Below are 24,457 nucleotides of genomic sequence, written 5' to 3'. Positions count from 1 at the left end.
AAGCACAGTCTGCAGAAAACCACTGTCAAGAGAATATAAACTGAAACACAAGTATCTAGCATGAAAAAAAAATATATATAGTCCTCATCCTGTTGGCTGCTGTCCACAAATTTCACAGGGTCAAGGTGGAAGGTATTTGCAGAAAGCCAAGGGGCAAAGATACCTAAGGTCTTCCTTTCCTTAAAAGAGCTTGTGCCAAGGCTTTGGGGAAAAGAAATTCTTGAGAGACACTGGAAAAGCATCCCCAAAGGGATAGCTTTAGTGAGAAAAGACTCAGTCAGTGTTTGCTGGGTTGCATCGGGACTGGCTAGGATCTCCGTAGCTCTGACTCAGCTTTGCCATCTGAGCAAGAGATGAGTTTGATCTTCCTGAGAAGTGAATTCAGTAATACCATAATTCAGTCCAAAATGAAGACTGAGTTATCCAACAAGTGTGCTTAAATAAGGGTGAGCCACGATGTGGGCTGAAGTGTTTCTAGGTGTGTTTTATAAAGGTCTCTTGGAGTTTGTTGAAGTTTCTTCAAATCAAGAAGGTAAGGAGAGATCAGTGATAAATCTTTAATATAAAAATTGTACAAGAATTTTGATACAAATTACAAGAGGTATTTGGACAAAATATGAATAAAATTCCATTTACATCCCCAAACCCTTATGCATTTTATGCAAAAGACATACTGTAGACAGTTATAGTACAGAAAATACAACAAAAGAAATAGCAAATAAAAACTTTTAATTCCCTCAGACTACTAATAAAAACAAACCGAAAAGCAAAACCAAAAACGAAACAAAAACAAAACCCTTGTTCAAGGTACATACAGTATTTACGAAGCTACCGACGTCACAATGATTAGATCAGGGTGATGCAAGCTGTCCCCGTCCCTCAGTGCTACTCCCTTTTGTAGTGCAAACTTTGGTTCTGTGGCAGGCTGAGCAGAGAGGCTGGTTTGATGCAGAGAAGAGAAATGAAAAAAGCATAAACCCCCAAACTCTGGGAGGAGGGAGAGGACATATCTTGGAGAAAATTCTTTTCCTTAAGATATTTCAATTCCCTTTGGCCAATTTTGCTGTCAAATAGGCAAGTTGAGTCAAATGGTTTTGTTAGCGAGACACACCAGTGGGTTTGGGGTGAATAAGACAGTTAGGTGTTCTCTCAACTAGGTGAGGGATCTTGCTCGTTCTAAAAGGCCTAGTCCCTGACGAGCAGTAGAGAACGGAGAGCTTTCTTTCCTGAAGCCCCGACTTGCCTCCACCTTTGAGGAAAGGCCCAGGGAGGCCTCAGACCAAAGTCTTCTCCTGGTTTCTCTGCCTTCCCTCACCCCTCAGACCTCCAGATACTCATGTTTAGCAATCCTGCCCTTGTTCATACTGGCACTGGTAGGAAAATGGTAAGACTTTTCTGTAGGGCAGCTGAACCAAAGTTTGCACAGGAAAGTGAGAGCACCATATATTATAAATCTTAGTCATATAAGCTTAATATATAATGCTAGAACATCTCATTCACTTAATCCACGTTATGTAAACCCTGGACAGGGTAGAACACACAAACGTTTCCAAAGCCATCAACATCCGGGTGAGGGAGGGAGTGTTCTACCTTCTTGCTTCAGAAAAGAATTTTTTTAAGGGGTGGGTGAGATGAGAAGAAGAAAGGGCAGGGGTGGAGAGATAATGGAAAAGTCAGGGGAGATTAAGATGGGCAATGAGAGGAATGGATTACTCTGTACAAAGACATGCAAAATGCTCCAAATTGAGTACTAAATGAAAAAAAAATCAACCTTGGTTTATGGATCTCAAGTGAACCTACTAACTCAGCACATTGTCTGGGAGTCAAGAGCATCATAGCTCATGAATCAACGCTTCTCATGGCTATGTCACTGATTCACAGGCAGGGCAGGGGGATGCTTTGTCTCCTAGCATGGAAAGGACGGGCAGCCTGTCTCCTGTGGAAACAGTGCCAGGTCAGCTCACCTTGCAGCGGGGGACTACCAAGAGGGCTGGGCTTTTCTCCCCTTCTTGTGGAAAGCATTTCCAGGGCCAGATGAGTGGAGCTCTCGCACACATCCAGGGTCCCCCCCCCGCCCCGAGTCACCTCTCAATCCTTGCATTCCGTAACAGAAGTGGGCAGAGCCGGTTCATAATGGATCGATTTGCCATCTTACTTGTGCATTATTTCAGCATCACATTTGGCAACAGGAAGCCTTATAAAGTCTCAGTATAACGCTTAGATATTCTCTCTTCAAGAAATATAGTTTTATACTATCTACTTCTCTCCATTCTTGTTAAAATACCTTTTCCTGCTCTTCCTTCCCTTCAAAGAGTCTTTAAAAAAAAAGGAAGCTAGAAACACATTAAAATAATTAGAACTGTCCTTAAGCATCCCTGTTATTTAAAGGGTGGGGGAAAACTCATATTAGCAGAATCTGTGCAATTTTGGCAGCTGAATTTTTAATTAAGATTCTCTTAAGATGTTTGCTAAATGATTGTAATATATACATACTGGGGGAACTTAAAAAAAAAACATCAACTGCTTTTTCTCTGACCCCAAGAATCCTTACTCAAAGTGCTTTTCTTCCCAGTCCTCACCCTGGTTAATGCAATTATTTTAGCACGGGTTTGTCAACACAGACCTGGTAAGTCGTCTGTCTCTAAATCTGCCACTTTTCTCTTTCCAGAAGTTTGTATCAAAGATGACACCCACCTGTATCTTATTTGGTTGACAAATAGATTTGAAATGTGACTGTTCAAAGCGGGGTTGGGGCCGGGGGCGGTCATCAGCTTCTAACAGACCTGCTGCTGGACGGTTAGAAGGAAGCATGGAGTCCCCTAGTTCCGCAAGGAAGATGCACACAGAGATCTTGCACTTCATTCAGCCACCAACTAGCCACCTTTTACCATCCTTTAAGCAGTTTAACATACAAAAATAGCAGCCAATACCTACACGCTATTTAGGCTCAAGATGTTTGGGAAGATAACACTTTCACGTGATCTTCCTTTGTACCTTTTGTCCCCTAGTCACTTGATTTCGTAAAGCTCATGCACTTGTGCTTACCAAAATTTTCCCAAAGTGGAGAATTTACTTTTACGTATAGAGTGGTCTCTGTTTTAGTGATTCAAGTCAAAGTCCCCATGCCTTATTATTTTTTTCAGATTGTCAGTCCAATTAAACAAAACAAAGGTGAACTTGTCTTGTTACACTATGGATTTGGAGGTTCTCATGGCAAGACACGTGTTCATTTAGACTAACAGTTGGGTGTCAAAACTAAAAAAAAAAAAATTTTTTTTTTTTTTTTACCATCACACACAACCAATTTGTTACAACACGTGCACTTTTTGAAGGGGAGGAAAAACATTTTAATGCTTTCCTTACAGAATATGGGGCGATCTAATACCACTTTTGTCACTGACTTGCAGAAACTGTGCTCTAATTATAGGGCCAGACCCAGTACTCCCAAAATGCACGGGCTTGGAATTGCAATCCTTAAGTTTCCAAAGACTCAAAGAATGCCATCAAAGTCAGCATCTCTCTACTGACCCTTAAGAAGTAGTCTTGTTACTGTCCACTTAATAGCTGGAGAGGGCACCTTGAGGCAGCTTTGGGCTTACCAAAGATACAGTTTAGTGGGTGTGTGTGCGGGCTTATGTGATGGGAGGAGAAGGTGGGGGGAGAGAGAAAGGGGGGGGAGGGAGAGAGAGAGAGAGAGAGAGAGAGAGAGAGAGAGAGAGAGAGACTGTGAATGTGTGTACATCAGGGAACTCAGTGGGAAAGCCTAGCCCTTGTACTCAATTTCCCCTTCACAAGGGATAAACAGGCAATTACGCATCCTTTTATATTTGATGGCCAAGTGCTGAACTGGAAAGCACACTATTAGTTTGTGTCCCTTCAGGGCCAGGGCAATAAGTAGCCAGGAGAGCTGGAGCTGAAGCAGAGAGGGTGTTGTCTGCTGTTAGTGTGACAGTCTTGTCAGCAGCGTTCACATTACTGGAAGGTAATAAAGTGACAAGTAAGTTATTAGAAAGATATGAGGTGAAATTGAACTGAAGCTTCTCGATGCTCAGCCTGGCTTTTTCCCTTCCTCTTTTGTAACCCTCCACTATTTGTTACAAACTAAGCCTTGTCTTGATACACTATATAGAAAAAAAATTTTTTTTGCAGTAAAGGTCAAATGAGTTTACAACACTTCAGAGGAGAATAAAGATAGTTTTATGACAACTATAGTACGTTACTTCAAAAAATATATAGCATTATAATGAACAATAATGCTGATCCAATTCAGTGTACTTGTAAAAATGCTTAGGTTTTTTTTTAAACCCCCTGTTTTTAGGCATTTGGATTTTTCAACAAATGCCAAAAAGACGCTATTTGATGTCCAGCTATTGCCGAATGACCATAAACATCATTTTTGTGCAAAATGTGGGAAAAATGAGGATGGTGGGAGGACACAGGAAAGGATGGGTGTCTGGGCAAGAGTGATGCTAGATTAATGCACTTGTCAGTTTTACAGCTGGGTTTACGTAACACTAACGGAAAATTAATGTTTACAGTGAGCAACTCTCCAACTATAGGAAATAGGGAAATACGTTTAGGACAGAGCAGATATGGCCTTAATGCTAACATAAGCAAGGCTACCTACCACACACAGTTCAGCTTGGAGGGAAAATATGAAAACAGAAAAGTTACTTTTATGCTTCGTAGGAAGGTGAATGAGCTCACATTTTGATCAAGAGATTTTGAGCCACATAGCATTACAACCACGGCTACGGGGGCAAGCCACAGTAATGATGGAGAAAGAACAGATCCCTGCTGGCTACCATGCCCTTCAACTCCACTTGTCACAACTAGAGCTTGGTTTGACCATTGGACTTTTCTAGGACCTAGTTGACCCAATGGATCGTTTTGTTCCCTAAGGGACTCTGTAGCATCACTTCCCACTCCAAAAACAAGAAAGAAAAGAAAAAAAGGACACCCCCTCCACAACTGCCCTAGTTGGCTCCCGTGATCTGAAAGGGACTTGAGCTATTCCGGGCAGCAGCCTTCCTTTCTTTCTCCCTCCCTCCTCAGACTGGGGTTCGGTGATGCACCTGGTCATGGGGAGCTCTGGGGGGCACTGCATCGATGTGCTCTCACTGGCTACTAGGCTGAGCTGCACCGGACTTTTCTCGTGACCATTTCAGTGCCTTCACTATTTTCTTTTCTGGTTACCTTCAAGCCAGGGCAGGTACGAATCCTCTACTTAATATCCCTCACTCTGCTTTAAAAAACCATGATTCCCTCCAGTCTCTTTGGCACCTGCCTTTTATTGCCCTCCGTACTCATTTAGACCCCTCCCATTAGACAAAGAATGAGAGGGAAAAGCAAAATCCTCTAAATATTCCAAGTTTGGGGGAATATAAGTGATTTTTAAAAACCCTGAAATTTGTCATAATTTTGAAAAGTTCAAGAAAAGGAGTGTGTCCACAGGATCAAAGAAGGTTTCTTCCAGATGATCTGTTTCTGATGACAGCAGATGGAGCGTGTCTTAGGAGGGCTGAACTTTATTCGCTCTGTTAGTCAATCTAACCCAACGCTAAAGACCAAGTGCAAGTTAGGACTGCTCAGGTCAACTGTTGGCAGTTAGCAGCATGTCCGTCTCAATCTGATTACTGGCTTCTTTCTGTTTTAATTGCCAAGGGCCCCCTTTCTCATTTGCTTGGCACATGTCAGGGGTGTGTACAGAGGAAGGGGAACAAAAGGTCACTTTTTATTTGGTGGGAACCTAGCGCATGGTTTCCCCTGAGTAAAATGAGGATAATGCCTCTGGAAGAGCCAGCCCATTCTTGATATATTCAAAGCTTGCTTTTTTTTTTTTTTTTTTTTTAAGAGCAATGTATATACTAACAGGCTATTGACCAGTTAAGTGCCTTTCTCCTCTTACTGGAAGGGCCTAGAAATTCATGACCAAAGAAATTACACTATAAGGACAGTGGCGCCATTGTGCTAAAAACAATTTCAAAAGATGTTTGTCACCTTGAGAAGGAAAACATTAACACCTTGAAACCTTTAAAAGGCATCAGGCTGAACTGGGCGGCCAGACTAAGATCTGAAATGCATTGACTTATTTCAATACAATTAATAGCAGAACAAAGAATGTCCCGCTTTTTGTCACATTTTTAAAACCAAATTATCCATTCTTGCTCTGTGTCATCCCCCTCCATAACACACAGATACTCCCTAAAGCAGACTAAGCCTTTCTGATATTTACAAACACATAGTTTAAAATGATCAAAACAGTACATTTCAACACCACCTAGCAAACATGCACATTAATAATACTGCCCAATTTTGTACCTGTGACAAAATGCTGGTTAAAATCAATCAAATGGGAAAAGGCTGCTTGGATAAAAAAGCTGCATTCCTATTCCTTTTTCAGCAGGCATAGAATGGATGCAGCTGAACAGAACCTGTTTCACAATAGGAAACTCCTATGAAAAAAGAAATGAGTATGAGTGGGCAAAGATGAAGGGCTCAGTGATTAAAATGCTGATCTCTTTATCCTTCCCATTTGCAAATAAGCCTTGAGATCACCATCTTAACTAGATTTAGAGTTAAGTCCAAACAATGCACTCAGGCACACACCCAAGGACAAGCAACCCTGGGGGACTAAAAGAAATGTACATTTCATGATTCTCCATCTTATGGACCACTTCTGTCAACTCCCCCTGTCCCTTTTAAGCAAATAGGCTTTAAATTGGAAAATGTTACACACCCACTTAGAAGGCCACCATAACATGTGGGCACCTGAGGCACAATAGTAGCAAAGGGGAGAGACTCAAAAAGGGCAAGTTGTCCAGGACTCACTGCCATTTCTCCAACAAAAGGCAGGTGAACACATTCATGCTCTGAGCAAGGGAACTTCTACCTTGAGAATCTTGTTACTTCTGGGGTTGTTCTAACTGGCTATCCACACTAGCCTGGTTTGTGGCAAGTAACAAACATTTGTTCTAAGCCTGGTTCGTTTGCTGTGACCTGCTGACAGCTATGTAATTCACTCATTAGGGCTCTTTGACCTTTTAGTTGACATTAAATTAAACAGAGTAAACACTGATTTTTGTACAAGATGAGTTCTAATATTTCAACCTAGAGTGTAACTGTTAAAAATGGCTGAAATTTTGTTATTTTCATAAAACAAAGTGTCATTTAGTCTACGCACACTCCCAAAGCCAGTGTTTCCATAATCTTTTGTTGGGATACCAAAAATATTTTTTTCCCACTCTTTTGGAATCGAATCATTTGGATAATAGGGCAACAGCAGCAAGACAGAGAACGCTAAGAGAACCAAAATGTTTGCAAACAAACTTTCATTATTCTAGTTCAGTCTTTCACAAACATACTGTACAGAGTCTTATATGGTATAAAACAAACAAAGGTAAACATCTCTGTCTATTCAATTTAACACAACACCAAAATAAAGCAATTAAGACTTTGGGGAATTCAAAGGTACAAGAAAACAAAAATGGTTAGCACTAATTCCTCAGCTTTTTTCACCGTAAACATTTGTCATTTAACAGACATAGTGTCTGATATAATTTCTTTTGTACTGCAAATACTTTTGGTCTCTCCTCACTGTAGAACAAATGAAGAATTAAATGAACCCCATAGCATGCTCTGAAGATGAAAAGATAAAGCCCCTAGACACATCTAGCTTATCTTTAAGAATCTATCATTTGTGAAATTTTCACAAAGAAAAATACTGAATCCTCAACTAATGATGCTTATTTTTGGAAACAATAAATACTGTGAGGTACGATAAATCCTACAGGAATAATAAAAAGAGAAACATATTAACAGTTTCCTTTGGCAAATTTAACGGAAGTGAATGCTGATGTGAACCTAGAAAAAAATCACAAAACATATGAAAAGTGGAAATAACATTAAAAGTTAAGACAAAGTGGGTATTTCTAACTTTTAGACTGCTGGGAGAAATGTTTGAGGCCCTTAAATGCAGAAAAGAAATACATTCTCTTTAAATTACTGTGTACTGTTTGACAAAATATTCCTTGTTTATCTCTTTTTCCCCCCTCCACTTAAAAAAAAAAAAAAAAGACAACAAAACACAGTCTGCAACTCACACCCTAATGGTTTTGGCTGCAGACTGAACTTGAGTAAATATCATCATTTAGTCAGTATGTTGTGGTAGCTGAGGCTGCTGATGTGGTAAACCAGCTCAGGCAACATGTGTAAACATCGGAAACAAAACAAAACAAAACACAACAAAAAAGGTTTGGAGAATCCTCTCCCCTCCTCTTTCTCACTCTCGATTGCTTGGTTTCAGGCTTGCTTTCATTTCTCTCTGACAAATCGTGTGGGGAAACACAAAACACTAAACAGTGAGAGATCCTATTTTAAACCCCCTTCTTCTGGCTTTTCAGAAAGGAGTGTTGCTTAGTTCAAGTTCAGCACATGTTTGCAAAGCTTCCAAGTACTGCTGCTGCCGCTGTTAAAGGTCTTTGATTTTGTCTATCAAACTAGCCTGAATCAGAGTACTACTGCAGAACGTGCAGTAAATTACATAGCCACACAACAGACCAACCCAGTTCAGACTTTTTCTTTTTAAAGGATTAAGGGTTAGGTCCTTGCGAATGAGAGCTCAACTCTTTTTACTGGCTTCAGCTTTGTTCCATAGTGAGTAATTTGGGCTTTTGTATCCTGAAATATTATCCAGCCTCTAAAGAATAAATGCCTTAGCTGTTTCACACCACATAATTTTGTTTTCCTTTTATGTAACTTAACATATAAGCAAGAAGGTTGCAGTGTTGATTGTAATAACATTCGGCACTTGAATCACCAAGTGTTTTTTTCTAAAGCGGTTTTCTGGTGGCCGACAAATTGGCCTGTGGTTATGTTGAGTGACTAATTGTATTTTCTTTTCTGGAAACTTGTGCAAAGTTGGCAGTTTTGTGTTAACACTAATACTTTTGTTTGGCATTTGTGCCCTATACTGACCAGACCATTTTTATACAAGTGAATTTTTTTAAAAAGACACTTACTTGAAGTATGGCAATAGTTTAAGGATAAAAAAGAAGCATGGATATTACACATCCCCTTGTAGTGTATGAAAAAAAGTGCATGACTGGATTTATGTACTAGTACAGGACATTTTAAAAAATCAGATCTGTGCTGTAAGGCATGCCAGCACCTCTTTATCACTATATCTAGCAGGTAGTAAAAACAAGACCATGGTTTTTTTTTCCTTAAAAAGTGTGCATTAATGCTAACATAAATGAATAGAGCTAGCCAGCAAACTATTTTATTCCTGTATATCTAACAGCTGATGTAACTGTAAAAAATTAAACAAAAGAGTTAAACAACCATCAATACAACTGTTTTACATCATTGGCCTCTCAAGGCTAAATATTTACAGGTGAATCTGCCATGCTTTAATTGAAGATTCTCTCAAAACCTTAAAGTTCACAAAAGACAACTATAAGGAGTTCCTTTTTTGTTTCTTTTTTTTTTTTCTCCCTTTTATTTGTTTGCAGGCAACAGTCATGGGTACAACAAATTGTCTCTCTGGAGAGGACCAGGAATTATTATTCTGTCAAAATTTGGGCTAGTTGCACGCTTTTATGTGTGTATATGTGTTTAAAGGGTACTTTGTTTTCACCCCCAAATGAAAGATCCGACCTATAAGGGAAAAAGAGAAAAAAAACTTCAAAAGCACCTAGTGTTTATCTTTTTGTATCTAAAGAAAAGAAAACGTGTGTGTGTGTGTATATATATATATATATATATATATATATGTAGACACAGAGGCATACATGTGTATACACACACATATACACACACACCATCCCAAGTACACAAGCACACACTGACTATGGCAGTTCAAATACGTAGGCCATCTGGTGAGAGCTGGCATTTGTAGTGTCTTTTCTGAGACTAATCTACCGAAGTGAAGGGAATGTTTTTGTGGAGATTAGGGTTCTGACTGTGCCGATTCCGGCTTCGCACAGAGGAGAACATCATATTGCAACCGGGGACTTTGCACTTGTGCATTTCTCGCAAATGCACGGTTTTGTAGTGCACTCGCAGGGTCCCCTTGTTGCTGTACATCTTGTGGCAAATGTTGCACATGATCCCACCATGGCTCCCGGACAAGCTGTTGAACATCAGAGATCCTGAAACGTCAGCCCCGAGGCTGCCAGCGAGGGTGGGGACCTCGGCCTTGTGTGCCGACTCCCCACTGTCACTCGCCCCATCGATGTCATCCAGGAGGATCCCCTCGTCGCTGCCTGCGTCGGATTCTCTGGAGGAATGGATGCTGCTGCTGGACTGGAGGCTGGAGGTGGTGCTCAGGTCCAGGACCATGTAGTCCTCCGCCATGCCCCTCCCGTACCCGTTCAGGTGGGAGTCTTCTGTCCCCGCGGGAGAGGAGGCGTCTTCCCTGACGTCGAGCCCCAAGGGGTGCTGGGCACCATAGATCTTCATCAAAAATTCATCCCGGAGGTCCTTGCTAAGGGAGGGCTGCGATGAGTCCAGGCCCATGTCATCGAGTTCTTTGGTCAACAGTTTACGATGGAGATTGATGTTGGCACTGTGTCTAGGAAAACAAGAGGGAAGGGGGGGGTAGGTGTACAAGGAGTGGGGAGGGTGAGAAAAAGGAGAGCATTTTAAAATTGATTCAGCTTCCGCTAGGCACCACATAAGCACATTCATTGCTAATGACATCCCTGTAAAAGCAAACATTTCCCCACATCCTCAGGATTTGGGAATAAGTGGTGGTGGGGAGTGCAATAAGGGGAGCTTTTCATTAACATAATTTTTATAAGAGAGTAAAATTCCTCAGTGGTAGGATGAATGCAAACCCATGCACCTTTTCCTGAATGATTGTTCTGTTCGTTTTACACTGTAGCAGCGTCAGCTGCAGAGAATCTCACAGCAGAGATTTGAAAAAATACATTAAGTAGGATAAAAGGATGGAAACGTTCTGCTTGTCTAAACTGAACAATTTGAATTTACCTAAAAACAAAACGAAAGCCTTTTTTTTCTACAGCAAACACTTTTAGAGGTATAAAAAGGATCCTTTAAAAAAAAAAAAAAGTAAATGGTCTAGATAATTTAGGGTTCACTTGACAAAATAATGCCTTGTTCCCCCTCACCTTCCTACACTGCAAGTTTTAGGTAGGAAAAACAATAAGCTTAAAAAGTTAGCAATTTGAAATAGGGTTACAGACTGTCTTTAAACATAAATCCCTTTTTGCAGAATGGTTTGGGGTCTCAGCTAAGTCTAATAGTAAAATACATTTATTTTCAGAAGCTGCTACATTTTAGAGTTGAAAATGTTTTCAAGTAATTTAAGTTTTAAAATTTAATTCTTAAAAAAAAAAGCTGAAAAATGGAAGTTGGCTTTTTAAATAAAACCCACCCACCCTTTAAAAAAATCACACTCAACAACAGAAAAAAACCCAAAGGGACCAAAAAGGAAAAAACCCCCACACACAATAAATACAAAAAAAGAAAAAATCAAGCACAATAACACATGGTCCCTCTATTTTAACAACTGGAGTCCATACTTCTTAGACAAGCAAAACTTTTACTCTACTCACTGAATGCTTTGCTTGCATTAAAAAAAAAAAAAAAAAGATAGTATTTGTCCCAGAGCATCCATAGGGATGTCATGATTTACCAAAGCCTGATAGGTTATTATCTGTCTGAAAACATTGCCTTTGTATTTATATCCCCCATTTATTTTTAAAGTGCCCTTGGGCATATACCTCTCTCCACCTGCAAAGGCTCACGTTTGACACGTACCTAAATTGAAGGCTACCCTTCCAAAAAGTACACCCGTAAATAAATATACAGATACATAAAAGCTTCTCAATAATGGCAGAAGCTCCACATCTTAGAGGAGTAATTGTGATGAACAGAAATTGATAATAGAAATGACCTAGAATGGCCAGCATCAAGTTCAACAGACCTCCTGATTATAATTAAAAAGTATGGAAGACCGAAATGAGTCACTCCATTTGGTGACAAGCATGGCTAATGTTTCTTAGAGATGGTTGAGAGGTATGTGCCTCAGAGACAAGAAAGGTGGGAAACACTTCCCCACCTTCCCACACAAGACAATATACAGCACTGCGGGTTTGAAGGGCAGAGGGCCGGCAGCCCTCTCCACACTGCGCTTCGGGAGGCTGAGCTTACCTGGTGACAATAAGATCAGCTTTCTAATCTTTTGCTAAATCGATCACAAAAGAAAGCAAGAATGAGAGACAGAGAAAAAGAGAGAGAAGGAGAGAGAGAGAGAAAACAAATTCACATTCTAGACATCTGGTTTAAAAAAAAAACTTAAACAATAACATAGGGATTTAAAATGTTCTGATCACAAAATCATTTTCTGTCATAAGCGATCATCTCATATGCTGTCTTGATTTTTCAGATCAGCCGCATCATCCAAAAAATCATAAATCAAATTAAGATAAGCCAAATTCACAGCATCATCATCATCCATAAATGAGTTCTGCACAGATGCATGCAGTGTGCAGATATGTGAATGATAAACAGAAGTGGTCCCCACGGTCCCTGCTCTGACACAATCGCTCCCCGTCTCCTTGGTGTCAGATGGCAGATGACTCCAAGTGCAGGTTGCTAAGCAGAGTGTAGGAAATGCCTACTGTGAAGTCTTTCCCCTGACATGTAGGTATGACACCACCAGAGTTATTACAGGAATGTGGAAGTAGAGTGACAGTACATACTGTCAAACAATCTACTGATAAAACAATCTGCCAGCCACAAGCAGCTCACGAAGTCCTACCCCTCTGTGTATTATTTTTAACACCCTCCCTCCCCTCCCTTTCTTAATTTCACAAGCACACATTTTGCGATGACTTTAATCTAGAACTCCGTTGCTTCTCACACATCTGCAGTTACCACTTCCTAGATTCACTGCTGAGAAAACAGCAGCCAGACACACAGCAGTCACATCAAGACACACTGAATAAGAATAAATTAACATCGACAAAAGGACACACTGATCCCCCAGATGGACACATCTTTCCGAAGATGACTTGTGAAATTGCACATCTCCACTGCTATGTTACCAGGAAGAGATGTTTCTCTTCATTTCTCACTTACAGCAACAGAAATCTGTAATCTAATTAGATGATGTACCAGCCCTCAATATCTGTCAACCAAACAATGTGCAGAAATGTGTAGAGCAGCTCTGGCACTCTGTTCAACAGTGTCCCTTTTCCGCTGTCAGCAGTACTGTTGGCCTCTGCTAATATAATTACATTGGCTTTTATTCAATTAAGTGCCATCCCTTGCTTAAAAAAAAAAAGCTACTTTATCAATTGATTCAGGTGTAATGCAATAATAAAGATGAACTCATGGCAGTGCATTAGCTCTGCTGTTCATAACTTCAGTACACGGGTTCATTCGTGGTAGTCGATTTCCATTATGCAACCACAGTTCAAGAGAATTGATTCTTTTATCTTCATTTCTTAATCTGTTTCATTTTTGTTTAATAATCCTCCTAAATGCCATATGCAAAATACTTGAACTGGGGATGGGAAGAACGTGCTGTGGAAAGCTTACTGGTCTGCTCTCATGATGGTGGGCTTGTTCTAACTAACTCCAGTACTACTGGGGTGGAAAGAGGCAAAGCAGGAAAAGGAGGGAGAGAAGACAGACTCTTTAGAGAGTCCTGACCCTGTGCCTCAAGAGGTTAGGTTCAGCCTCCACAGAATGGACAAAAGGCAGCACTTGATGATAACCTTTTGAGAAACCTGGACTCAAGTCAATCCAAACCCTGAACTGTCAGAGAACACTGCCCAAGGAGGAGAGACAAACACCTGGGGTGAATAGCAACTTACAAGTTTACTTGGATCAGAAAACCAAAGAGGTAGAAAGAAAGGGAAGACGGAAGAGACACAGAAAGAAGTCACGCCAACGGACTATCGGACATACAGGGAAGAGGATCCTAAAATGGGAGGAAGACCAGAGAATGCTGGAAACGGGAGGACCTGCAGCAGAGGAAGCAGTAGGCAGCTGTAAGAGGGAGAAGGGGGACTCCAGAAAGGAACCAATTCTGAGTTCTCCAGAGAAAGAGTTTTTCTAGAAAATAAACCTAGTGTTCTGAATATGTATCTCCAGAAAAGAGGAAAAAATAATCATGAACAAAAACCATGTTAAAACTTACTATATTTTATAAGAATGTCAACAGTACAAAAGCTGTTTCTATTTGCTTTGATTAGGTAGGTAATACCGATACTCCGAGGAGGCAGCTTCCTCTTACAGAAAAAGCAAAAATGACTGGGATGAAGAGAAAAGGTGAATTGATAAGTAGAAGGGGTAAGGATCCGATCTCACTGGGGATCTCGTCAAGAGAGTAGGCCAAAATTTAGTCCCAAGATGGTCACTTTCAGGAAGAACCTAAGCTATACCTTATTCAACCTCAAGTCTCTTGCAGCTCAAGTAGAATACTTTGCACTTCGGACATAATTACATTTATTTGACTTCAATCAATAATATGCAGCCTTACAGAAACTTTCCCCAAAATACATTGTAGAAGAGAAAACAATGATCCCAAGATTGGAAGCACGTAACTCAATATTTAAGAAAAGACACTGATAATACAGCAGAGGATAATTCTGACCCTATCACACCCCACTGTAGTGCAAGGTAATGATATATAATTAGGGCATGACACAGTCCTATAACCTAGGCTATGCTTGGAATCACAAATGTTTCCTCTGACCCTCTGTACCCTTCCCTACTCTTTCTGTACTGAGTTTACCAAAAGCCTCTTGAAAACTGAGAACACCCTCAAAAGCAAAAAAGTTATGAAGCCTATATGGTATAGGAGAGGTCATAAAACCAAACTTACTCCATGAAATGCTGAGTGGAAGTACTCTAGCTGGACTAAAGTGGACTACCAGTCTTTTTCGGTTTCTTTAATGAAAACGTATGTCAATTATATGTCAGTTTAAAAAAAAAAAAAAAAGAAAAACTTTACCATGCAACCACAGAAGACACCAAATCCAACACAGTCAAGCAAATGCAAGTGCCCTTTAGAGAAAGTCAGTCCTGTCTTGAGCTTTTCTTTTCTCACGTTTCTCTTTCCAAGCTTGTTCAAGTGCCCAGTTCAACTTAATGCAATGTTTAATCATAAAAGTAAAAATTAAACACATTAAATACACTGCAAAGAAAAAGCGTTTTGAGATTTTAACTTTGGTTTTGAGAGGAAGGAACTTAAAAAAAAAAAAAGTCTCATGACCAAGTTAGAAAATCAGAATGTGGTTGTCCAAAGTGAATAGTAAATCAAGCTATAGGTTACATGAGAAGCTGAATATAACCTTAACTCTTAATCAGTTCTGAGCCATTCTAAACTTAGTGAATTGAAACAAAATACTTGATAATTAATTACAATGCCTCAGGTGAAATGGAATTGAGGCTCCATTCTGGAGCTTTTGCCTTTATTGTTTCTGCTCACCTCTGCCACTCCACACACACACACACACACACACACACACACACACACACACACACACACTTCTCAAATTATATTGTCCAGAATGATCACAGTGATGTATACACAGCAGATACCACTATATATATGGGGTGCGTGTGTATGTGTGTGTATATGGGGCAGATAATGTTGTTTATATACAATCTGGGAAAATCTAGATGCTGGGTTTGAGTGTGTTGTGGGATACTGAGTCAATATTCCTGATCAGAAATTAAATCTGCTAACCAAATCCATAGAAATGAAAAGTTAAAACCTCTGCCCCTCATTAGTTCTCTTCTTATCTGATTGCTTTGACACTACCTGTTGTCCTTAATGTCTCAAAAATATTTGTATCATCATTGATGTCTTACAGCCCTGTGAAGTAAATGACATTTTTGTTAGTATACATTTTCTGTAAAACAAGTAGTTGCTCTACTAGGCTAATATTTAAAGATTTTTCTCCAAAAGAGCCAAAAACCATCCCTAGCTCAGGAAATTCAATGTAAAATTCTAGTGAACAATGCTCCCAAAACCCCCAGAAGTATAGAAGTACATAATAAATGCAAGAAATATAAAGCTAAGCAAATTCTTGCAAATTAAAAGTATGAAATTCAGTCACTTCAATCCCTTTCAATATAAAACAAATCATCTATACTGGTCACGCAGACAGTTCCCTCTACATTCAAATTATTCACTTGAAGATAAGCTCCCACCAAACTCTTTAGGGGTTTAGCTAATTTACTGCACAGATACGGCACGTCTGTTGTAATAACAGGTAGGATGTATTGGGGTCGACCATTTATCAGAATTAGACTTCTTTTCTCAATTCACAGTGAATTATGCTGCCTACATGACTCCCCTCTCTCAGAGCCTGCCATCCCCTTACGGCCCCTAACATGGCAGGCGAACAAAATTGACAGTCTCATCTTGTCAACAAGGGACGATTCTCCTGAGAAGCCATTTAACTTTGCCGAGGAAGCAATGTATTAATGTGCCTGTCCCGGGAATGTTAATCATCTTCAAGCTTCCGACCTAACTTTGACGTGAACGAAATCACCAAATTTGTTTACTAAATGAATCGTAATATGCTAATAAGAAAGCATGACATATATGGAAAAGCCAAACAGATGGTTTGTTTACTCCACTTTGCAACTTTATAAATGTTGTAACTCTGAAGATGTTAGTGAGAATTATTGGTTTGTTGGCAGAGGTGAACGTGTCTCTCGCATACTAAATCTGGCACTACGGTTACAAAACAATTTGTCATTGCTGTGGAATGCATAAAAAATGTTAATGTAGTAATGGCATTTAGGAAGGCAGATTGGTGGATGGAAAATGTCTATGCTGGATGCTCAGGTTAAGTGCAGAATTGATATCCAATGCTGTTCCCTAACCATTTTACTTCTGAGTTGTATCTGACACATCGAGGCTTCTGGAGGGTGCTGATTATTCGATAGATAACCTGTTGCACTGTAATGTGAGACGCGTGTTACACTGGGAATAGGATTATGTTTTCACAGCATTTGGAAATTTTCTCAGTCAGGCAGCTCTTACGGTGCTCAGTTTACTACCATTGTTGGGTAAGAAAAAGCAAGGCGGTTCACCCTGGCATCTTTTAAGGACTTAAATAAATCTGAGCTAGAATTTTGAGATTTATATTTACCCTGGATGAACTAGCCCTCAAGTCTTCATCCCTTGTTTTATTGTCTTATACAAAGAGTTTAGAAGACCTATTTCCAAAATAATAAGAATGCATTTTTCTCTAGATGCTCTGATTTCTTCTCCTATTTAAAAATAAGCTATCTTTTCTAATGTGTACAGAGTGGAACATCAGTTTCTCTCTGAGATCTTTTTCAAAGGAAATACTTCCTAAGACTAAATATCCAAGAAGGTTTTATAGCATTAAAACGGTTAATTTATGATCTTTTAAAAAGACAACATTTGGGATGTATGAGTTCCCTGGGGGGGGGGCAGAATTTTGTAGGCAATATTATAACTTAGCTATGGCCTTCTCTAGAATTGTGTTGAAAAATGAAACTACTTAAGATACATGAACAAAAAGAATGTGCAAAATCTAATTTATGTCTTTGGTTAAACAATGTCAAAACTACCAGCTGAGACAGCAAAACTTCAGTTAAGCAACCAGCAACGCACCTATGCTACTAAACATTTCAATGTTTAGCAACATTCAGGTGATTTTTTTGAAATTCTTTTTACTTTTGATTCACAACAAGCATAGCCACAGAAGCAGAATTTTGTATGAAAGAGGTGCTTATTCCTCCCCAAATCATGAACCACTTTCCCCAACTTCTTAGTTCCATATATATTCATATTGAAACCACCACGAATCTTGTGGGATTTACCTGGTGTATCACCATACAGTGAAATTTCTACCTGTCTGCAGAAGAGAAATGAGAGAGAAGTGAGCTAAAGAAACCCCTGCATTCATCTTGCTGCCCAAGGATCACTTTGGAGCAAGAAACATTAGCGGCTATTCCAGCCTGGCACTTCTATCTCATTTGAAACATCTCCTCATTCCTGACCAACAAAGAAAATTTCAATAGAGTTCTTTTACTGGTTTAACAACAGTGAGCTCCTGGGATTGTCAAAGTGCTAAGCTTTTTCCAAGGAGAGAAGAAATCAGCAGCTCAAATATAATTAACCTTCCATTCTCAATGCAAACTGCCACGCACAGGAGCTCTGCAGTCTATTAGCGAAGTTATAATGGCCAACAGGCAGAAGCAAAATTGGTCAAAAAGTTGGCTGCTGCTGTCATATTTTTGGAATTATGATTAATGGCCCTAATAATGTGGATGATTACTGATATGTGTATCTCCAGCAGTTTATCATATTGCTCTGGCTGCCTACGTCCACAATAAGCAGGATGCTATCATTTACCTCTTTATTGAAGGCAATCCTTCTCTTGAAGGAGCGTATTCTAATTGCTTCGTAATGTTTTATGTCTTAAACATTTTGCAGCTCTGGACCTTGCCAACTGTTTCGTGTCTACCATTGATTAATTACTGAATGTTTAATCAAAATTTAGAACCTAATGTAGTCATTTATGAGCACACTGCAGTGCCAAAGTAGTTAGGCTGTGCTCCCAAGCTTGGAGAGTGCTGAGTTCAAAATCAAATCCCAGCCATGCATGAGGATCCAAGAATTTCACCTTGGGTGCTCTGAGGTTGCCAATTCCATCTCTGCTGATGAATGGAAGGTAATCTAACTACAGGGTAAACAGCATCTTTACCTACCCTCTCCCCACTGGATTTCCCTTTCCTCTTTCTCCCGATTCCCTAATCAACAGAGCACCACTGACTGCTTGCTTCTGAGAGCGAGAAGGTTCTCGTGAATACCCGTCACAAGAACATAGCTTTGAAGTGGTTAAACAAGTGAAAAATAATTTGCTGGGACAAATACATAAGTTTTTTTTTTTAATGTGGATTTTTTATGGTACTGTCATACAACCATTCACCGTTGAAGTTAAGTGTTTTTTTAATACCATTACTGAACTGCTGAAATGGATGCTAATATAGCTTGGAGTGCTAATGTCAAGTCCTGGTAATAAAAAAGACAGACTGCTGAATGAAATAATTTCAAGTAAAAAATAGAACAAAAGTGCTCTCTCTCTTGCTCTCCACTTTTATTGAATCGGGACTGACTGAGCCAATTGCTTTAGAAGTCTGTAAAACACAATTACTAGTGAGCGGACTGACCCCCCAGTGCCCCCTCAGTGACACAGCAGACTAAAAAGGCAGCAGAGTTAGAGCGGCTCCCCTCAGCTGGCCCTCAGACCCAAGAGGCTTGCTTTTGAAGGTCTGTTGTTCTCATTGCCCAAATCTGTCTCCTTTCACTGAAAAAATCTTATCCCCCATCCATGTGCTAAAGTAACTTCATACATCACTTTCTAAGATGAAGATGTCTATTCTGGCAATTAAGGATGATCTGTCTTTTGATATTCTTATTTATGTGGGTGTTTACATATAAACACACATACATTATGTGGATGCATTTAGATGAGAATGTTAGCATAATTTTTGAATAGCTAGTAATAATTCAGATTGACATATGCAATAGCAAAATTGAGGCGCCACTTACGTATGTTCGGGTAGAAGCACTTGGCTTTTTTCTCCTAAGGTAAAGTCAAAATAATTAGAGCAAGCAAGAAAAAGAATTAAACTAGAAGTAGGTAACATTTTCCCCCCTAGTTAATAAAAGAAGTAATAAACTCCATAAAGTACTAGAGTTAAGATCACTAACACTTCAGGCATAACAGCTTTTTACCAGGAATTTACAACTCCTGTTTTAATTCAAGCAGCTAGCATTAGGACATAAAATCTCGATATTTTTTAAGTGGAATTTTATGTTAAATAACTGAAGAAAAATTGTTCTTTCCTGAAAAGCATTCTTTTCTCCTCCTTCTCAGCTTGCTTCTCTCTCACACGTGCACACACACACACACATCTTGGCACTGAAGAATTAAAGTTAATAAATCCCTTTTTTATGACATTGTAATTTTTTGGCAAGTGTAAACTCCTTTTATATTCTGCCACATTCATTTATTTGAAGCTTGTGGGAGTCTTACGGCAAAAACATTAAATTATTTCTGAGAAGGCTTTTTTAAAAAAGAAATGCCTTCTAGCCCAACCTTCACTATGAAATTTCAACAGAGAAAGAAAAGTCTGTGTTCTTCTTAGTACAAGAACAGCAGCAACAAAAATGATCATTCACAGCAAGAGAGAGCTGGCAGAAGCCGCTCACCTTAAGAGAGAGCCCATCTTCCCAGGACTGATACAAGCAAATACTAATATATGTGTGAAGTCTTATAACCTGCTTCCAGGTGAGAAACGGCCTATGTTTTTTAAAAAAGAAAAGACCATCTAGAAAAGCAAATATTTCAAATGAATAATTATGAGAAAGAATCACACCGAGAGAAAGTCTATCAGAGGGTCGGGTAGACGGTGGTGGACCCAAGGGAGACGGAAATCAGGAAGATGACCCTTTCATAGTGGCGCTATCATGAAAATTACTACCTGTGCATTCAGTATGTGCATTCTGCTCTAAATGCTATTTTTGCCTGAATTTTCGAGTTTGCACTGGCGAGAGCAGTAGCTTGTTCCCTTTGAGGGAAGATAAGGATAAAGGGTATTATAGAAGCATTAGGTTTGTGCAGAGGAAGTTACGTAGCCACAATAGATTGAATGTTACTCCCATCAATAGAAATTTGTAAAAATTTCTTTGTATCATGGAGAGAAAGTCCTTTGCTTGCCATTAAGCTTTGTTGTCTATTTTGTAGGCAGTTTGGTGGAAGTGACTGGTGTAGTTCTTGGACTGGAGGAGTGAAAGGTCAGCAGAGGCTTAAATGAGCTTGTCTTACATCCAGCTGGGCCAGCAGGAGGTCATTAGGAAGATCCGAGGCTCACTGTAGGCTTGACAGAGTCTCTCCCCATGATACAAGGAGACTGTTTTGCTCATTGCTCTTCTCCCAGGATATAAAAAGGAGCCCAAAGACAGGAATGACACCGAAGTTTATCTTACTACCAAAGTTTCGGTTGAGGAGGGCACAACTAGCAATTATTCAGAAGGGGGATTTGTTTTGTTTGTTTGCCTTTGATGGAAAGTAATGGAGAGAAGTACAAAAGACCTACTGATCTCCTGGCTGTATTGTGAAACCAAACAGAGTAACAGGGAAGAAGAAAAAAAAAAAAAAAAAAGCTTCCTTTAAAAGTCAGAGGACCGGCACAACTTCACCTTTTAAAAGAATTCTGGTAAAGGAGAGCTGCAGTTTGAATGGCAAAAATATAGGAAATGAAAAGACTGATGCCTTAACATGTTCTCTTCTTGTACTTGGAGAGGATTAACACGCGTTATTTGACAGCTAATTATATTAGGGCAAATATACTAATAGTGATCTTAAGTTGGTGCTAAGTGGCTCATTTCTTGGAGGTATTGCCTGGTGAAATCATGTGTATTTACTGAAAATCTCTCTTTAGAAAAGTTCTCTATCAATTTCCAAACACAGAGAATGATGGAAAAAATGAATGTCGCTGCTAACAGGAGGCAGGTAGCATGTTTTCGCATCTTCACCTCTGCTGTTAATGTATGCAGTGGCTCATCAGAGGTAGCTCATGTTAATTTATTCCTGCACACCTGTACAGGGCTGGAAGTCAGGTAATCAGACAAGCAAAAACTATACATCTCTGCTTTTTAGGTACAGCTACCCAGAGGCCTATATAGGAACAAATTTAGTTCTGGAGACATCAGCAGGTTTTAATAAACCAAATACAGATGTCTTATTCCATACAAATCAAGAAGTTTACATGTTTAAATCTGGACAGATTTAACTAGCAATCAAAGAGAAGGTCCACACTTGGCACCAATGGTTGCCTCATATTTATTTATAAATCACCCTGACCAAATATTATTTTGTTTTTAAATCTATTCAAGGGGCTGAATCGCCTCTCCTAGACCTTGAAGATCACCATATATGCTGACCCTTCTGAGAAAATTCAAGATAAACTGTGGCAATTAGTGGCCACTATTCTCAGAGGAAGAGAGGAACAAAGATGCAGACCATGTAGTTTCTGTGGACAATGTCTTCGTTATAGTTGCCAATGTAAAATCTACTTATGTCTGTTTTAGTGATTGGCATTAAATAGATTTTTATCACATGAGCAAATGATAAGGAATTTGGGGGAAGAGGACAGAAGGGTTTTTATTTTTCTGAATAAAAACCAAATGTAATTTATAAATGGGGTTGATCCATGGCCACTCAGCCCTCCTGGGGATCAAAAAACATGACAGAGGATGAGAAATGACCAAAGGAAGCCAGGCCCAGCCAATTCTATGACACTATCTTCAAGAAAATGTCCTTTATGAAGACTGTAGGTTCTAGGCCAGTTGGAATTTCTTCTTCCCGGGGAGTATTTTCTTATGTTTACTTCAAAACCCAGGGTCAGCTTTCCTGTTCCCTGACAGAACAGCATCTTGGCAGAAAAACCAAGGGACGAACAAGAAAGAAGTAAGGGTGTTTAGAGACTGTCAGGTGTAACAGTACACACTGTTATCAGTATACACTTAAATACTTCAGCCATTGCCTTATAGTTCTATAGTTCTTTACAGGGAAAATAATTTACATTTTACTTCTAGAACCTGGAGTAAAAATTACCCTAACAACCACCTAGCGACCAGATGAACTGGCGTCTGGGTACATTAGCTTGCTCTTTGTCATTAGTGTGGAAGGGTCCTCTTTGCTTTCTAATTTATTAAACTCACACACATTCACAGCTGTATAGAAAAGGACATCTGACACCGCGCTTGGACTCCTCAGCCCTCACAAGCCTTGCTTGTGCCCCACTCTCTCTCTCTCTCTCTCTCTCTCTCTCTCTCTCTCTCTCTCGTCTCCCTTTTTGTGACTTTACACAAAGAATATTCTTGCTTTTCAAAAAGCCTTCAATCTGATCTTATAAAAACCTAGAAAGACCATAAGCGAAGACTTGGAAATCTCTGCTACCTAGCCGTCAAATCTAAAACACAGCATTTAACATCTTTCTACTTCCATCCTACTAACAGCCTATCTGAGACCAAGCACGCAACTCCCTCGTGTATAACCATCTTGGAAGAAGCGCAAGAAGACCTGTTTCTCTCTCCTGTAAGGTGTTCTAAGCCCAAAGACAAGAAGGCTGCTTGCGTAGACAGAAGGAAGAGGGTCATTCTGTTAGTTTTATCACAGGCATCCCAGAAACCCGGTAGCCTTGCACACTTCAGCCCCCACTCAGAATGCCTTCTAATGCTTTATTTGCACAAGGAGGATGTTGTGGAGTCCAGGATGGATGAGTTGAGACTCAGGGGAGAGGAGAGAAATGGGTGAGGACATGGCAGGATTAAAGGCAAAGGAGGATTTCTGTTTGGGAAGGTATGTTGGCTCAGAGAAAGGTAAGAAAACTTATCCTAGCTTCATAGTGAATTGAAGAGGAGAAAAGCAGGGACATGAAATTCCTGGGGTTCCTGTGACTGACACAGTACAAGTGAAGAGAAAGAGGAAGATAATATGTCTGAGGGGTAGATTCAAGATGTGAGGCAAGAGGCTTTGTGAATAAGGAGATTAAATTACAGGTTGTTATTAGTTGATGAAATGACAGTAAAAGGCTGAAACAGGAGTACAATTATAGTGCAACTGTGTTTCCTGAGATGCACAAAGAGGGTGGTACCCCAATGGCATCACTGTTTTCGCTTATTCAGTGGTAGTGACATTCACATCATATATTAACTCAAGTAATAGACTCAACAAGGATGAACACTCTTCTTAAAAAAAAAAAAAAGTCAAAGTATCAAGAGTTTTTGCTATGTTTTTACCCTGAGGTCAAAAGATTTGCGGATTCTTGCAAAGCAAAATTTCATGTGAGAATCAAGACTTTCTTGTACAGTATTTTTTTTTCAATTTGCTTTTTATCATGTGTGACAAAACTCCAGAACTAAAAAGATTAGGCATGATGTGCTATTTCACCCATATGAAGTGTAATCAATCACCTGTCTTCTGAGGTTTGCAATCTCTTCTGTGACTGAACATACATGGGAGAATATCTGTATTATGCTTCTCACCTAGAATATCCTATATCCTAGTTATCCTAGGCACTGGTCTAAACTTCTGTATGGCTGGTCACTCATGAAACTCTCAATCCTTAAAAGAAAAATAGAGATTGAAATATTCTGCTATCAATCAATCACTAAATGTTTTTCCTCAGACAAACCACCCTCTCCACAGTACCTCCTTATACATTAGGACATAAAAACACAAGTGCTTGCGTTTTCTAGCGGCTTGACATAAATGAAAGCACCAAGCTTCGGGTGTTGTAGCCTTTGGTCCCAGAGCCATTTATTCCAGTGTCGTGACTTTCAGTATTTTCAGCAAACCAACTAAAACTGTGATAGGAATTCATGCAAATAAGCTTAAATTTTGGCTTGTCTTCAAACACT

The 24,457-nt window shown here is 39.6% G+C and overlaps 1 protein-coding gene across 12 annotated transcripts in view; it reads right to left on the bottom strand.

The window, feature by feature from the left end:
• Positions 1-663: 663 nt before the first annotated feature.
• BNC2 (basonuclin zinc finger protein 2) overlaps positions 664-24,457 on the bottom strand; it is a 430,899-nt gene continuing 407,105 nt past the window's right edge. For 8 of the 12 annotated variants that reach the window (XM_060102087.1, XM_060102088.1, XM_060102089.1 and 5 more), the window contains one exon: positions 664-10,573. In XM_060102087.1, the coding sequence (XP_059958070.1) occupies positions 9,913-10,573 (661 nt within the window). In that variant the 3' untranslated portion in view covers positions 664-9,912. Of the gene's footprint in view, positions 10,574-12,177; positions 12,212-24,457 lie in introns of all 12 variants that reach the window. The other 4 variants (XM_060102097.1, XM_060102099.1, XM_060102098.1 and 1 more) reach the window with 3 other exon arrangements.

This window comes from Mesoplodon densirostris, chromosome 6 (genome assembly GCF_025265405.1).
Source record: "Mesoplodon densirostris isolate mMesDen1 chromosome 6, mMesDen1 primary haplotype, whole genome shotgun sequence".
NCBI classification, from domain to species: domain Eukaryota; kingdom Metazoa; phylum Chordata; class Mammalia; order Artiodactyla; family Ziphiidae; genus Mesoplodon; species Mesoplodon densirostris.
This window is presented reverse-complemented; position numbering and strand designations above follow the sequence as displayed.